This window comes from Anser brachyrhynchus (assembly GCF_964034855.1).
Source record: "Anser brachyrhynchus genome assembly, chromosome: 4".
In the NCBI taxonomy this organism is placed as follows: domain Eukaryota; kingdom Metazoa; phylum Chordata; class Aves; order Anseriformes; family Anatidae; genus Anser; species Anser brachyrhynchus.
Genome location: NC_137698.1, coordinates 76,559,154 through 76,576,561, shown reverse-complemented (window position 1 = coordinate 76,576,561; position 17,408 = coordinate 76,559,154). Strand labels below are relative to the sequence as shown.

The 17,408-nt window shown below is 44.8% G+C and overlaps 1 protein-coding gene across 6 annotated transcripts in view; it reads left to right on the top strand.

Moving 5' to 3' along the window:
* Nucleotides 1-17,408, top strand: part of SLC4A11 (solute carrier family 4 member 11) — a 138,302-nt gene that overhangs the window by 52,349 nt on the left and 68,545 nt on the right. For all 6 annotated transcript variants that reach the window (XM_080588815.1, XM_080588816.1, XM_080588813.1 and 3 more), the window contains exon 2: nucleotides 7,979-8,029. In XM_080588815.1, the coding sequence (XP_080444941.1) occupies nucleotides 7,979-8,029 (51 nt within the window). The remainder of the gene's footprint in view (nucleotides 1-7,978; nucleotides 8,030-17,408) is intronic.

Sequence of the window (17,408 nt, the reverse complement as noted above, 5' to 3'; positions counted from 1 at the left end):
CAGTTTACGGGGCTGTTTCCTCTTGCAGCTCACCTCTGGGAGGCACCCTTGGATATTGATTGCTTGGGGTGGGTTAAATTGTGATGAGCCAACCTGGACAGCCTGGTGCTGCTGGTAAATCCAAGCACCACTGACACCAACCTTGTGCTTTTTGGGGGGAGGAGGTCTCATAGCTGTCACTGCTGCAGCCGGCAATTTTTCTGGCAATTTTTCTGGTTAGGTGGCTTTATTGCCATGGGTGCTCTGGAGGAAGCTGGGAAGGGGATGAAGAGGGGAATTTTTCAGTGCAGCGAGGAAAATGCTTTGCTTTGAAAGCAGACTTGTCTGATCCCCAAGCTCGTGTGTGGGTGTGTGTTTGCCTGGGAGTGAGCAGGCAGGAGGGATGCTTCCTGCTCTATCCTTTCAATATCATGTTTTCTATTTCCACAGCCAGCAACTGTGAAAATGAATCCTGAGGTTTTGTTTACTGGAGCGACTGCAGTATGATTTAAGACCTCCTCACACCACTTTCTGTATCAGAAGAATGTCCAGCTCCTTGCATATCACCCCTGACTAAGTGCTTTAGTGCTCCCTGAGCTGTGAAGCCGTAAAGTCCTTTCCTGTCTGGATCAGGACCAGCATCCTGGGGTGGCTGTCCTGTGCTGGGCACTGCAGCTAGACCCAAAATACTCCCGCACCATGGGTTAGTCTGGATGTCAGAGGGCTGGTGGTGTCCTCCAAAACCCAATGAAATTGTTTTCTAAGGGGATTTAGAGCTATTAGCTCAGGTAATATAAACCTCATGGACTGTATGGAGTTTGAGGGGTATAGGACTCATGTAGGGAAGCAAAGAGGAGGGTGCAAATCCTTTAGGGATGCTTCTTTTTGGGATGAGTGGTGCATCTACATACTTTGTGACAAGAGGAGTATATTAAACATCTGTGCTTTTTTAAAGTGCCCCTGACTCCCTATGTGTATGCATAGGGAAACCAAAGTGGCTGTCCTTGCAGGTCCAAATTTCTTGGCTCGAGAAGCAATTGGCCAGTAGATCAGGCTGCTTAAGAACAGCATCCTCCTTGGTGCCTGCTCTGACCAACATTGTCTTTTAAAAGCTAACCAAGGTGAAGGGGTTTGGAGTATAGGTAAATAGCTCTGGGTAATGGTTGTCTTCTAGACTGTCTTCAAGAGTTCAAGTTGACTTCTTGTAGGTGTTTGCGTGCAGATGCTGTGCTGAACAACCTGCTTAGGTAAAAGTCTCCAAAGAAAACCCCTGCTCTGTTGCCAAGCCATGCCAACTCCTGCCATACCATACCAGCACCTGCTTTAAACCTCTGGGTGTGCCGTGTGGGGTGAAGTCCCCCAGACTGGGTGTGCTTGGTGTGTTGTGGCCACCCTGCAGCACCCAGTTGTGCTTTGGGGCTCTGCTTTGCCCTTCTCCCTGCTGATGCCACCAAGACAAGTAGAGGACCAGGAGAGGAGGGGCAGGGCACCTGCATGCCTTCTTCTAGAAGGGTTTATCCCTGTCAGTCTCTGCTTGGGATGAGATGCTGACGGGTGCATCTGCAGCGAAGAAGCATGCATGGTGCTTTCAGTGGAAGGGAAGCTGTAAAGAGGTCTTTAGTTGATTTTTGGCTTCCATCCCTTCAAGGTAAAACATCCTAGAAGGCAGTCAAGTGTTGATATTGTCCATTTGATGAATCACAATGTCTTTTTACCCCTATTAAGTGTTTTCTATTATGTTGTCCTGTGTTTTTATTGTGGCAAACCAGTGCTTTCTGGGGAGAGGTCTGTGTTTGGGCTTGTCACAGGCAGCGGTGCTCCTATGCTGTACTTAAGAGCTGCTTTCCTGCCCAAGTATTAACAAGCATGCCTTACTCATCTTACAGTTCCTTGAATTATGGTGATTAGCTCTGAAACCCAGACTTGTGTGTTTTTTTCTGGCCTTTGTCACACCTCTCAGGTGTAGAGAAAACAGGTAAAATTTCAAGCTTTTGTCCTGTATGTTGATCATTATTCTTGGAAAAGCAGCATATTGGCGTGTTTCTTGTCTCTGTCTGCCAATGAGATGAGTTCTCACCAGCCTTTCCCAGCTGAGGTATTAAGGGCTGTGGGAAGGGATCAGCTACTTAATGTGTAGATAGAAATGAGAAGTGGTAACTTCAGGCAAAACAGCTTTTCACATGCTGCTGTCCATCCGTTCTTGCTGACTTGAATGGCTTTAAATAACCTGCAGCAGATGTCTCCACCGGGAGACCTCGCTGCTTGGTTCTTCCACGAAAACTGCGAAGATCTTGTTCTGTAAGCATGAGTGATGCTATGCAGGGGAATCCTGCATTATTGATACCTTGGAGTGTGATCAGGGTTGCAGCCTGTTGAGCTGGTTTTCTATTCCTCTGCAGTGATGCAGTTGGGTTACAAAAGGAGTTTGAAGCTTCCTCTTCCTCCAGCTGTTGTTGAAGGTCTCTGCATGCAGCTAGAGCTCAGACTCTCAGTTGCAGGTTCCTTTCACTCGATGCTCCCCATAATTAAAAGAAGTCCCCTCCTGAAGGTTTCTCTTCAGATATTCCTTTTTTTCTGACATCTGTTTAGTTTTCTGCTGATGTTGGGTGGAGGAGGGAAGCAGTGTAACTTGGTTAGTAGGCAGGTGAAGCAAATGCTCTCCCTCTGCCCCAAATCCCATAAACCCTGTGAACCTTCATGCAGCTCCCTGGTTACCTGTGAAGCTGCAGCTGTCTTGTGGTGTTAAAACATGGTGAGGTGTAGAGAATCAAAGAATAATGCTTGAGCTCACAGTTGATATTAAAATATGAGGTTTGGTTTGCTGGAGCCCTGGTTGGGGTAGCTTTGTATTGTCAGAATTAGGTAACACTGTACATGTCTAAATTAAAGCTTAGGCTTGTCCTCAGATCTCAGTTATAGGTAGGGAACCAACTGCAAACTTCCTCATCATGCAGGGGAGCTGGCTCAACTATTTAGTAGTGGTAATGGATGCTTTTAGCCAAACACCTTCATGGAAGGAAGCCTGAAGTGGCCAATGACCTTCTCAAAGCTAAAGCCCTGCATGCCTTCTGGAAAGAGCATTTATTTCCAGGTAAATGTGATGTTTAGGGTGGGTGTCATGCTGAGAATTGGTAATTCCTCCTGGGAGAAAACTGGGAAACTTTGAAGGTTTTTCAGCTGACCCTTTAAGTGAGAAGTTAAAACAAAAACTGAAGTGATTTGCTTTTCTTTGAAATTTTCAAGGCAAGAGATGCACGTACTAATGAGTTTCAGAAATGTCCAAAGAGCAGCAGCAAAATAGTATTGGAAGAAGGCTTGAAAGTGGTGGGAACTGGGGTATTGGAGCACACCCTGGGTTGAAGGGTGATGAAGGGACCTAGGACTTTCTCATCAGTACTTACTGAGTAACTAAATACTCCAGATGGGTTGTGCATGCTACTTGTGTTGACAGACCTAAGAGGTGCTATCATTAAAAGGCTCAAAAGTGATTTTTTTGGTTACTGTTTAAGAATTGTGTTGCTTCAAAATGAGTTCCGGTTAAATACCAAGACACCAGGATGTGGAGAGCTTTACTGGAGGGAAATCATAAATGCTGAAGTCTGTAGTCAAAATTCCCATGCTACCAGCTTGTTAGAAAGCTACAATTTGCTTCAATAGAAGGCTTGAGCTGCAGAGCTGTTTACTTGGAAGACGCCAGCAGCAGAACATTTTAATCGAGTTATCGAAGTATCCAGAGAATGTGTTTTTATTTATAATCTGCTAGTATTGCAAGGCTCAAGAGAGCTTATTACTAACCTTAAAACAAGAGAGTTAAAACGGGTTATTAGGAGATCTGAGATGCATCCCCTGCAGGAATTTAATAATGGAGGATGGCATGGCAGGGTTTTGTCTGTTCTTTTTGTTGTTAAATGCAAATGTAAAAATGGTAAGAATGTAAGAAATCAGGAAGCGCATCCACTTTTTGTCTGATGCTTCCCCCTGTGGATCCCTTGAGTCCTAAGACTGAGCACCTTAAGCTACAGCAAACTCGAATGTCCTACCAGTTAAAAGTATTCTGAGCTTCATATACCTCCCCCCAGTGGCTCTTTCCATGTGATTACAGTGGCTTCGAGTCAAAGGGCAGTGGCTTCCTTTTGAAATCTAAGCTGTATCCCAGAGTCTAGAAAAATAAGCTTTGCTTTCCACTTTGCAGCACTTCAGTGAATTTTGCCTTTAAATTCAGTGCTCACAAAGAGATGAGAAAACAAGCCTTCATATGAAGGAGAAACTATGTGGTGACACCCTTAATGCCTGTCCAATTTATTTAATGGACGTCTTTGCAGGGAGTAAGGTGGGGTGGCAGTAGAAATTTATCGGAGTAAATTAACTCTTAAAAATACTTAAGTTATCAAAAGAGCTATACCCCGAGCTTATGGGCAGATAGGAGGTGGCATCTTTGTTCTACCTTTGGATAAGGAAAGCAATTGAAGAGTGTGGCTGTCCTTGTAGGTGCTGGATGAAAAAGCAGAGCCTGCAGAGTGAAGACATAGCTCTCTCCATCAGGTATTGAAGGCATGAGAGGCAATTTGCTGTGGTGTGTATCTTAGCTCCTCAGGGTAATCTGTTCCAGCTTTGTCTATAGAAGCCTGTTCTTATGTCTTGCTGAAATTGCTTGGTTTGGGTTTTAATTGCTGAAATCTAAACAAAAAAAAAACAAACCTGGGGGAAAGAAACTATCGGTATGGTTTTGGATCTGATGGAAGTGACATGGGGAGAAAAATCCTGCCCTGCAATGACAAAGTGCTCACCAGCATGTAGGTCTGTTCCTCCAGCCTGCAAAGGTGCAGGGGCTGATTATACTTCATGGAAACAAGTCTGCAACTCCAGGCACACCCTGGAGCATTTTAAAATTGATCTCTAATGTACCTGAAGACTTGTCCTAGGCCAGGCTTCCCTAAGCTAAGCAAATGAATTAATTACTGCAGTGTTTCATAACTATCTCATGGATGGGCTTTTGAATTTTAAGGACTGGAGGTGAGATGGGGAGAAATGCTGTTTTGTCTCAGGCTTTGGGTATGTACCTTATTGCTAGAGAAAAGATAACTGCTGTGTTGTCCGTTCTGTGCGACTGAAACCCATTACTTCAGTCTTCGGGAAAACACGGCTAAGGAGCCAAAACCTCATTAAAATCCCATAAGCCTTGTGGAAGGAGAAGCACTGGAGCTTGCTGGTGTGTTTGCCTTGCTGACTGCTGCTGAGCATCTACTGGAGTACAGTCTAGCTGGTGTTGCTCTTAGTATGCTGTAAATATAAGCTAGGCTTGCTTGTGCCAAATAACTTGGAGAAACATGGGGTTGAAAGGGGAAGGTGATGTATGAGGAGAGTTGTCCTCCTCTCCCTGAAATGCCTCCTTTATTCTGTGTGGTTAAATTGGATGGATCTGGGGATGGCTCTCGCTTTCTATAGATCGTCTGAGATGCAGATGGTGTAGCCCCCAATTTACCCCTTCCTACCTCGACTTCTGTGAGCACATTGACTTTTAAGCTAGTTCCATAGCTCCATGTGTGTCTGTTTACACTTGTGTAAACACCCCATTGCCTTTTACCTCTTGGGCACATTCCCTACCATTTTTGATGTCAATGTGCGTAGCCCCTTCCGTGGGGGTTGCAGCAACTTCTGAAAAGGCTCCACCACCACTGTTTTGAAGCCCAAATCCCGTTGGCACTCTGGGACGATATTACGTAGGGAGAAGGCAAATTACCAGGGCTGAACTTTAGCCAGGACATAGTAGGGTGAACGCCCGACTTTTTTTTCCCAAATGTGCCATTGCATCTTTAATTATAAGGTTAAGACCTTTATTTTATGACTCATCTGAAAAAAAACAGCACCTCAAAATAGTTGCCTGAGCATGTTGCCTAGGGGACTACTGCTCGTTTGTGACTCAGAGGAGCGAGTGCCACCTAATGAAATGGCACTGGTGCTGTAACACTCAAACCTTGCTCTTTTCATGCCGAGTCCAAGCAGTGACCTGGCCAGTCTCCTGTGAAGGCACCAGGTCAACCCAGGCAATGCTGCAGTTAGGTGTTTCTGATGAAGAAAGCACTGGGCACTATGTGACCTGTAGAAATAAGTGTGTTCAGCTAAAAGAAAACTAAATGGCCTCGTTCTGCCTAGTGAAGGATGAGCATGTTGCTTCAGGCTCCCTCAGAAGCCACAGTAGATGTGAGGAATTGATATACCATCCTGGGGGAGCGCTGGCCTCTGTTCCTTGAGTAATCCGTCTGCCTAGGCGGACTTTGTTTGTTTCTCTGAAATACGTAAATGCAATCATTACACAATAAGAGCCTCTTTAAAAACCTTCCTTTGATCATTAGCATGCTAATCAGCCTGGATGGATCTTCTCCTTCCCTTCCAGGTGGAGGGAAACAATTGACTCGTGTAATGGGTGCCCCTTGGCCACGGTGCGTTTGTTCCTCCGGCCCATTGTTCTGGGATGAACTTGGAACATTGTGTTTCTCTCTTGGACCAGACACTTGAATTGCCCTCGGATTTGTGTGTGTTTTTTCAAATGGTCATCAGGGTGTCCCTCCAGGAACCTGTGCAGCTAATGCTGTCTGCTCTGAAATGTCTGAGCCATGCTGAGCTGTGACAAGTGTTAGGGCTGGAAGATGCTGTCGTCAGGGGTGTGACTCGTATCCGTCTGGTGCACAAAGGCTCCCGGTGGACCAGGATGAATTGTAATGCTTGAAAATGCGACACCCTAAAGGGAGAGGGGAAAACAAGTGCGTATAACCTGTAAGCCAAAAGTTATGGGGTAGAGAAAGGGTCTTTGGGAAATAATCTCATACCTCAAACGAAAAGCAGGAAACCTAATCTGTAAAACAATAAAACAGGCGAGACCTCTTTCCTTGTTGGCCCAAATTCATCCCAGGCTTGCGTAGGTAATGTTTGATTAGCCTAATGAAGTGGGGAAAGACAGAGCAAACCTATTCCTCTTTCTGATTGCATTTTGGCTGGGAAGCTGTGTATAGAGAGGCAGCATGCAGGAACTGCCTCTGCAAGGGACTGCTCAGGTGACCTGTAAGGCTTGAAATAGACCTTTATCAACTGGCTGTTAAAACAGGGCATGCACCTGTAGAGAGGAGTTGGTGTTCCCAGCCCACACAGTCTGAGATGTCAAATACTGCTAGTGTTATAATCAGGCTGGGTTTGGCTACCAGACTTTGATCACACCAGAAAGCAGGTGCTCCTGTGCTGTGTGAACATCGTGGTAGATACCAAACTTCCCAGCAGTAATTGCAGAACTGACTTGCTAACAAATAAAATGTTCTGCAGTGAATTACATGGACTTGGTCCTGGTGCTGCTGTGTTTGTGGATTTGCTCTTGGTCAGTCCTCTCCCACTTGTGGCTTCCTTGCAAGACTCTCTTGGTGCAAGTGGTGCTTCCTGCAGGACCCCAGCTCAGAAAGCACGCAAAGGAAGGCTGCAGGGTTTTGGTGCTTATCTTCAAGTGCCAAGAGCTGTTTGGGGGATGTCCTAATGATTAAGAGCAGTAGGATAGGATGTGAAAACCTGTTCTTATCTGAATCAAGTTGTTTTTCCTACACAAAACTCGTTCTTTTTATCAGAGTGTAAGATACAACCTGGACTTCATTATTGCTTATATTTTTAAAAGGATTCTCTTGGATGCTTAGCATCTATTATTTCTGCATGCATTTGTTTAGGTTCAATAAGTCACTGTGATACAATCAGGCTTGTCCTGATCTTTAGTCTTGCTGTTTTGTGGTCCCAGCCCAGGATGCCTGAGACAGCCTAACTGTTTTCATGTAGTAATTGCAACTGTATGGGATATTCTGGTAAATGCTAAAGTCAATAAACAAAAGGTTAAAGTTGCCACATCCAGGAAAATTTTCTGCGTGTGGTATTTTGGGGCTGTAATCCAGGCTTACAGTGAACTTAGCAGCGAGGTGAAGATGTTCAGCATCGTAGTGATTCTTACACTTCCTTTTTCTCTTTTTAGAGTCTCCACCAGCAGCGATGTCAAGAAATGGATACTTCTTTGAAGAGAGTGGCAAGTATTATTTGACTTACTTATACGTTGTCACCTTATTGGGGCGAGAGCTGTGCTACGGGGTTAGCTGAGAACTCGAAACGGGTGATACAAAATTCATGTAGCTTAAGCAGCATGAGAACACAGGCTTGCATCATAGTTGTGTAATCTAGTACTGGAAGCAGACTCTGCATTTTTATATCCTGTAGATGGTCTAGATATTCAAAGCAGTAAATAATCACCTTGTGTTGTCAATGCTGACTATTCTGGGTGGCTCCTTGCTTTTCCAGTTCTTTCAGGATGTTTTCCTGTAATGCAACCTGGCAAGTGCACTTTTTTCCCACTTTTTGGAATGGAGATCAAATGTAGGTGTCAGATCCCTTCGGAGACAGGCTGCTAAGAGCATCAGGCAAACGCTGCATGGTTCCAGTAAATGTATCTTTTAATGCAGAATGCTCTCAAGGATTTCTTTTGAACTGTGGTTCAAGTGAGCATTTGGAAGCTTGTATCATCTGCCTGAGCAAAGGTGGCTGAGCTCTTAAAGACGTGGTACTGATAAGGGCAGAAATAGCATACAGCCAAACCTGAAGTGCAGGGAAGTTCCAACTTTTCTGGTTTTGGAGAAATATGTGCACGAGGTTGTTAGGGAGAGATCACTTTGAGATGTAAACCCAAGACCAGTCCCTGTGGGATGTGCTATCTGGAGGCATGGGGTTTCTTGCCTGTGAGGAGGTGTGGTGCTTGGAGTGTTCAGGATTTCCAAAGGGTGAGAGCACAGGACTGAAACGCTCCAGTTATTTGGGTCTGCAGATGCTCCTAGCTGTCACAACACTCATCTCTCTTGTTCCAGAGGGCCAAGCCTTTAGGTGAACATCTGGGAAGGGGAGGCTGAATATCTGCCAGGTGCAGCTGCAGTAGATCCAGTGTTACTATTGACAGTCCTTCCTCTGGCACTGGCTCACTCATCTTCTGTCTTCTCTGAAAGCACTACATAAGCCAATTTCTCAGAGGAAAAAGATGAAACTGGGAGCAAGTCCTGTCAGCTCTAGCAAGAGGTCTTTTGAAAAGGCTGGGTGAAGTAACAGAAGGGCAGAAACTAGTGCTTGAACTCCAGAAGGCTTTATTTCCTTGGTATTTGTGGGTTTCCTGAAGGCATGTGGGGTATGAGGTTTGGGTAGCCCTGCTCCTACCCTCCTTGGATTGCTTGTGTCCCCTTGGGATGTGGCTGGTGCTTTCTTGTGAAGGGGAATGTAAGAGAGGGTGATCTGGGCTGGAGCCTGGCGAGATGACAAAGCCTCCAGTTTCTGGCTGAGTTGTGTAGGGGCTTGCTGAGGGCTAAGGGAAAAACACAGCTGCATTTGTCCTTCCCAATTATGCAATGATCTCCTAGATCCACCTATTTCATCCCAAGCCTTCCTGCCACAGAACACCAGGGCAGCTATCTGTCCTAGCATCTTATGCTGGGAAGCTGCTGAGTGTCCATTTTCGGGATGTAGCTGCCTCTAGCAGATGAACTCACTATCTTCTCTTCCTCTTGTTAAAGAAAAATATCAAACCCCCAAGCCCCAGCAGATTTCTGGATGTTCTTAGAGCACATGGTTTTGGCATATTCTGTGCAAAGCTCTCCTTTGAGCTCTGCTGCTTTTTTTTCAACTTGGTGCTATGGCAGTGAGAATTCATTTTTTGTCCCAGTTGTATTATCCAGCTTTTGCTTAGTCTTAGAGACAGCACCTTAGAACTACCAGTAAGGGCTTGATGAAACTGTGCCTGCTTTTTTCATGTTATGCTTCTGCATGGATCGGGGGAAAAAAGGGAATGTTGCTTGCAAGTTCATTTTCAGCCTGTGTGGTATCGAACCATACTGTGATTGAAAATATGGTGTATTTTCCTCACCCTCAAATCTATCATTCGTGTTCCTCAGAGCCTTCTAGTCATTACGAACTGACCTTTTTTGAAAGTTCACTTGGTGTTGGGTGATGAGTCACCTTACACTGCCTGGTTGAGCTGAGGGTTTGTGTTTCTGCACAGAATATGCGGGCAGTGCATCTCAGGACTTGCTAATGCGAATACTCGCATCCCTCTGCAAGGCAGCACCTTGGCTCTCTGCAGAAATCTAATGTGGATTCTCAAGGAGTTGCCCAGAAACTTAATCAGGCCTAGAGGAAACCGCAGAGGAAGAAGTTACCTTTTCATGTAGTTTCAAAACAGCTTGTTTTGAAATGGGGCTACGTAATCATTGAGCTCTTTCTTTGCACCACTTGTTTGGATCAGCCAGTTCAGTACTGAGACCAGTACATGCTTTAAATTTGAAGAAAATCCTAATCTGTTTTTAAAAAAAAAAAAGCAACCCTTCCTTTGGTTTCCTTAGCACTTTCTTCCCTCACCTCTCAGCTGAGAAATCTCTCCTGATACTATTGCTCTTTGCACAGCTGGGCTCTTTCCTTATCTCCTCCTGAGATCTCTCATACATATGGTTTTCAGTATCCTTAGTAATTAGGATGTTTTTGTTCCAGGCCATATCTGAGGCTCTGTTTGAAGACTGTCTTGCCAGCTAACTTTTTTTCTTATTCTTGTTGTTCTCAGTAACAGCTGCAGCAATGTCAGACCTTAAAAGTTGAGATTTCAATTTTAGCTTAAATCATTATCAGGGTAATTGCTGCACCAACACAATGCGTTGTAAGACTCGCCTGGATATTTGCTGTTCATAAAAACTTACTGTGGCATTTAATAACTTGTAGCTCTGTTTATTAGTCACTGAGGAGCTGGGAAAAGCCCAGGAAGGATTTTCTAGCGAACGGATGCTAATATGACTATTCCGAAAGCTCAGAGGGGTTTTTATAGTCTTCTGTCTGATGACTTCTTAAACGGCTAAAAATCTGGGAAGTTGATCAAAGGAGCCCATGTATTTAGTCACAAGTTACAAGTTTCTGGTGTCCTCCAGTTCTTTGCTACTGCTGGAAGAACTAAGCTGAAAGCCATGGCTGTGTTCTTCAGTGCATTGCAGAAAGTAAATGCGTGTGATACGGCTGGCAGGAAAAAAACCTGCCTAACATCTTTCTGTAGAGGCAATATTAGGATGAAAAATGAGGAAATTAGTTCATGTCTGCCCAGTTAGAAGTTTCCGATGTGAAGCGTGGCGACAGCAGGTATGCGTGGCAGTTGTTGGCCACATTTGGTTTTGATTCATGTATTTCATCAGACTTAATAGTTGTCTTCTGACAACAATATCTCACTGGAAATCTGTGTGTTCTACCCATTCTTTTATGTCTGGATTGAGCCTTTTTCCACAAACAAATGAACAAAATCTGGCATTGTGCAGTAGTGCTTGTTGGTGCGGACTGTGCATTTAAGTCACTTGAATCATCAGCAAGGTTTCCTCAAATGAGGTTTGTTCTTGGCAAATTTAGGTGATTAATGAGATTTTGTAGACCCAATCCAAAGGTGAAGAATACTGGGAATCCAGATGAAATGCGGCTCCACAATCCACATTGAGAATAACTCACCAAACCCTGAACTGGCCCGTCAACCTCCTGCGCCTTCTTTGAGAGAATGGGGAGGGTGAGCAGCCAGTGCTCACTACAAGTCTATTAGCTCTAAGGGCATTGCGATTACCTGCAAATGATTAAATTCTGCCAGTGTGTGATGAGCTGCTTAATTGGCACAAGAACTTTCTCTGATAAGGCACAAAACCGGAGGCTTTCTAGTTCCTCTTGCAAAATCCCACGGATGGAGTCGCAGTGTAGCGTTGGGGATATCTGAATTGCTGCATTGTTCTTAAAGCTGGCTCAACAGATATTGCATCATAAATTTTGTCTTCCAGAGCAAATCCCCTTACTGCTTGGTCTCCCCTGACTTATTAATTGGTTTTGCTGGCACAATAAATTGCAGTTGTGCTGAAGGGCCCCAAGGCCCCAGTCTGGCTTGGGATGTTTGGATATATTTTATCTACTTGTTTTTGTTTTTCAGTTCGGTTTGGTATGTGTGGTGTTTTTGTGTATTTTTTTAAACTTGTCTCTATCTGTCTTGGAATTGTTTGCCCAACCAGGGGATTAATCTAAATGTCTTTGTGGGACAAATTCTTTCGCAGTGGGTTTCCCTGATGAGATGCCCAGTTTAACAGCAGATGATACACTACTGCTACCTATGGAGGGGGAGGCTGAGAGGGTCTCTGGCAGATGTATTTCTGAGAACTGTCTACAGGGAGGCCTATAATAAAATGAACACTCCTGATTTCTGTGGGTTCTGGTACAGAACTGAAATTCCACGTGCTGCTGTGCTTTTTAAAAACAAAACAAAACAAAGCCCCACTGAATTACTTGGATTATTCACAACATTTCCTAGAAATCTGGCTGCAAAATACAATACTGGAATTAATTCAAAAGTGCCTGGGTGCTTTTTTTTTGTAGCAGATCAGTTCTTTCAGTTCTGTTATGAATTATTACTGAAGTGGCAGGGGAAAGTTTATATTTCCATCTGGCTCTTCATGACAAAAGACGGACTCAAAATAGGGTTGGAAACACGCAGCTGAAGTTATGGCTGACTGGTAGTGGAGGGATCTGTTACCTCGAAGATGTGGATCTTGTCTTGGTGACTCACCTGCTAGATACTTGCTACTTTTTTTAACCAGACGAAATTGTGGTTTAATTTGTGGCCTTGAAGCATTCTGAAAGCTGAGGGAATGGGTTGACACATTCACAGCAGGTGGCCATTACTGCACAAAGCTATATCTGATGGGCTCCCAATAGCTTCTCTAGATCCGAGAAGCATCGCCAACACATCCCCAGCTATTCTGCTTCTCACAAGCTACCTGTGGAGGGGCTGGACTTGGAAGACGCTTTCTAAATCTCACCTAAATGATCCAGAAAAGCCACCTGTATACCTGTGCCAATAAGCATTCAGCTTAATAAAGGAGGCTGTCTAACACAAGCATGGGAGGGAACATTTGGATGCATCTTGCCAATTTGTTGTCAGCAAGCCTTGAGCAGTCCAACAACACAGCCTGTGGACAACCCCTAGCCCCCAGTAGCCTTCTCCTGCCTTCTGAGCTGGCATAAACCATCTGTGTGGCTGCCTGCCACGGGGTAGGTAAATCTCCCTAGGCTGAAAATAGTGTGCCTTGCCAAGGAATATCTCAACTGTGAACCAAAGGAAAAAGGTTAAAATTCTAGCAAGCATCCAGCTGTATACAGAACTGCTTTATTTAATCAACGTGGCTTAAATTTTTAATTTGGAGACAGCCTCGCAAAAAGTGATGTGATAGCTTTTGGAGAATGTTTCTCTGTGGCTACAGCACTAATTTGTCTTGTCGATGGCATGGAGTAATTTGTTAGGAAGGAGGAAATCTTTCGTGTTTTGCTTCTCAGACTCTCATGAGTTACCAAAAAATCTGAAAACAAACTTTGAAGTTTAACCTCAGCATGAAGATGTAAAATCTAGGCAAATGTTTACCTAAAAGCTGCTCTCCTACCTCTGTAGTTGTTCTTGTCTCAAATGACTTTTTGATAAGTAATTATGCTGAAATCAGCCTGTGATGTGTGACCAGAAGCTTGCATTGGTTAGTGTGTATGTATAGGATGCTATATAAATTCTTGTTTCTGGAGTACTGTGCAGACTGGAGAACTGGTAATGCTTGTGCAAAGTGCTTCTAACTTCCCTTGCATTTCTTGATGGCTTTGTTCCTGCCAATATTAACCAACTGTAAGGTTGTCTACCCTTTGGAGGCAATACAAGTCCACGCTTTAGTGCATTGTGTAAAGGTCAACATGGAGTTTGAGGCTCCGTTATTAATTGAATTTACTTTTGCACTCAACACAGGGAATTTAGGTGTTTTCTGAGAGGTGTAATGAATCCACAAGCCTGCAGTGCTCAGGGAACAAGGCAAGCCCTCTAACTTTCAGCTCAGGCTGATCATTTTAGGCTAATTAAAACCTCATGCTTTTCTTGAAAATTATTCTTGAAAACGAGTGTCTATTGTTAAACAAGTTGAAAATCCAAAGGATTGGAAAAATCATACGAAGCTCACTTAAATTCAGTCTGAGACCCCTAACACTGCATTACAGCTGAGCACTGGGATGCTTGAAGAACCAGACCTGATTTTAGGGTAATGTCTGTATCAAAGTTGATGTCCCCTTATTTTTAAAAGCTGTGTAATATATATTACTGCTCCTGATCATCCTTCTGTAATTAACATCCTATAATTATTCTGCATTTCTTTGGAGAAATTGGGTCCACATAGCACTTGGGATTCTTTGAAACAAGAACTTGCAAACTCCTGTGCTTGATCGAATCCAACTGCAGCAGAGCTGGCCATTTGGCTTATGTGAAGCTTATGGTTTGAAACACCAAGGGTGAGGCCAACTGTTGGGTTTCAGTTCTGAATGGATTAGGATCGGTGACAAAAACATCTAAAGCAGTGGAGTTAGAAGGCAAGTTTTTGTTTTTCCTGGGTAAAATGAGCGAGGCTGGATCTGACAGGAGCACAGTGCATGCTGCTACTCTGCCACTCTGGTGGGGTGACCAGTGCTGCTTTGCAGAAAGGACTGTCCTGTGACTCGATACCTTCTGTGCCTGGAAATTAAATTCGCTTAAGGAATCTGAGATGATTTAATGTGACTGCCTCATCTTGTTGAACTGCCAATTGTGTGAACCCAAAAGTACCCTTTTAATGCAACTTTCTGGCTTTTTGAAGAGATTTCATGGGCAGGAACAACTACCACTTCCGGAGGAGAGATGCCATCCCAGTTTTCTGGAAGCTGGGGTTTGATTTGGGTGAAGGAATTGACATTGCTGTGCAAACAGGTGCTTGCCTGCTTTTCCAGGCTTGTAGCGTAGACTACCTTGGAAGTTGAGGATAAAAATCAGTCTTTCCAGAAAAGCTGCTTTGAGAGTTTTTCAGTCTTAAGGATCACATATGGCGTATTCAGAAATAAAACCTGCAATTTTTGCAGAGATTTGGCAGAAGTTAGCAACTCTTGATAAGCTTTGATCTTAGCTGGATTAGTAGAGTAAAACAGAAAAACTGTGGATGTGTATCTTACTTTCATCTATGCAACTGCTGTCTAAACAGTAGCAGCAATCTATACTGAAACAAAAAATTCCTCCTGTGTAGTACACACACGCCTAGACTGTGCAATGTTTGGGTAACAGTAAAGCAAAAATTCCTGATCTCCCCATAGAAAACTCTTCCTTAGCACAGGAAGGCAGGTGAAGCATCTAAACCGAGTCTGCAGTGAAGTGTGAACAGATGCATTTGTACTAACCTCCTGGTTAGTGTGCATGCTTGCAGATGTTGATTTAAAATAACATGATTGGCTTTGTCTCTCCTTTGAGGCATACCGAAAGGTTATGCTGGGGCTGTGTCTGGCATGAGTCTCGTAGCCTGGCATGTGGGATGATGTCATTAGGAACATAGCTGGTTTTTTCCCAGGAGAATTTTTTGATTAGGACTTTCAGCTTCCTTGGAGAAGTCTGCAGCCCCTGGGCTGTGAGCGCTGCTCCCACGGAGCAATTAAGCTTTTCTAGGGAACGTGTATGGGATTGGAGTTGTACTTCCTGATAACTATTCTTCCACTGTTTTTTTATTGCTGCAGCTGCCAGGTGCTGCTAAGACAGTGGTGGGAGAGGTAATGCCACCTCTGCTTGCTGCAGCTTAATTCATGGCTCTTCCAGTTCAAAGCCCAGGGCTCTTAAAGGCCAGATCCAAATCAAAATACCTGCAGGGTAAGCACTTTGTGTTGTGAGAGGGTTGATAGGAGCAGAACTGGGGTGGTGATGGGAGTGAAGGGGAGGCTGGGGATTGGTATCGAGATGGTCCTGGACCAGGCATGATTTCAGGGAGACTGCTTTAGAGGAGAATGTCTAGAAAAACTGCATTTCTTCCTAGCCACCCCATAAAATGTGGGGTGTGGCTTATTTTCCTATCCCAAGTGATGGGCTGGGATGCAGAAGGACTTAAGGTCAAAGCTGCTTCTGGCTGCCCCCTGTGAGGGGCAGATTTTGTTTCGTTAGGATGGTGCCTGCTGTGCTTGGCCATGTGTACTTGTTGTGACTTCCCATTTCTGTCCCCTGTGAGATGGGTCCTGTAGGGCTGAGGGAAATCGTCCTGTTGACCATAAGGTGCTCTTCAAGGTACAGGAGGACTGTGCTGATCTTCTCAGCCAGCCTTAACTTGGTTCCTAACTCTAGCCTCAGGCTCAGCAAAATTTCTTTACTGTAGTGCTTTTAGACCCTATTTCAGGCTGGAGTGGCCTTTCCTGTGCTCAGGGGTCTGACTCACCCTGTCATGTAACTCCTGGCACTTCAGCAAGTGCTGTCTTCCTATAAAGATAGCAATCTGCAGGGATAGAGATATAGGGTGTTGAGGTGCTGCTTTGGAGGTCTTTAACTCTGCCCCAGCCAATTTGAGGCACAAAAGGTGTTTAACCACATCCCCCAAGCAACTACTCCTAGCACAAGCTGTAAAGCACTGGAGTTCTTCCATATGGAAACGCGATCAATATTTTCACAAATTATGCAATGGACACATCAGATCCTGCTCCAAACTTCTGCAAAGCACTGCTGAAGATTTAAGAGAAACAGAACAGCTTCTGCTATTGCTCGTGGAATCTGCAGCCCCTCAGGAAGCAGGGGTGGCACTTGGCAGTCCTCAGGGTGATGGGAAAGCAGCTGCCGGGGCTGGAGGCGGCTCTCAAGCTGTGTCCACAGGGAAGGTGCATCTGTCATGCACGCTGCTCATCTCCTTACCTCGAGGTGACGCTGTGCTTGACAGGTATAAGTTGCTTGCATTTTAAAATACCTGGTAGGCTTAAGCAGATGGATTCAAAACAGCCTGTGTTGAAGCCTTGAGGTGGTTTAGTGATAAAGCAGACACCTGCCTGGGAGTGCAGTTCCTGTACAGCCCAGGTTCGGGATTATTTGCAAGCAGTGTGTTTTGTCCGTCCCTTGCCCAAGGGACACGAGACTCGGCTGCCTTTTGTTTTGCTCTTTCCTCCCCTAAGGAGGGAGGAACTGAGGATGCTTCCCTTGCCAGAGTCCTCACTGACCTCTGCCCAGCCCTGTGATCTTACTCCACCCTTGCCCTTCTTCCAGCTCCTGCACAGTTTCTCTCCCATCTCCAGCCCTCTCTGCTTTCAGGGCTTACCACTACTGCTCTCCTATCGAGCCAGTTGCACTGGGATTGGGAAACAAATGTAGAAGTTTGTATGCTTGGCTCTTACCTATCTGTCTTAATTTGCGTTGGGATAGGGTGGTGGGAAAACTCAATCTCATGCTCTGTACAGTGTGTTCAAACGACCCTGTGTGCCTGTAGTCTGACCCACTCCCCAGGAAAGATGAGGTGCAGACCTGTTGTGACATCTTCTCTGGGGTTGCCATTCTGGATATAGCGGAGATGGAAAAGCCA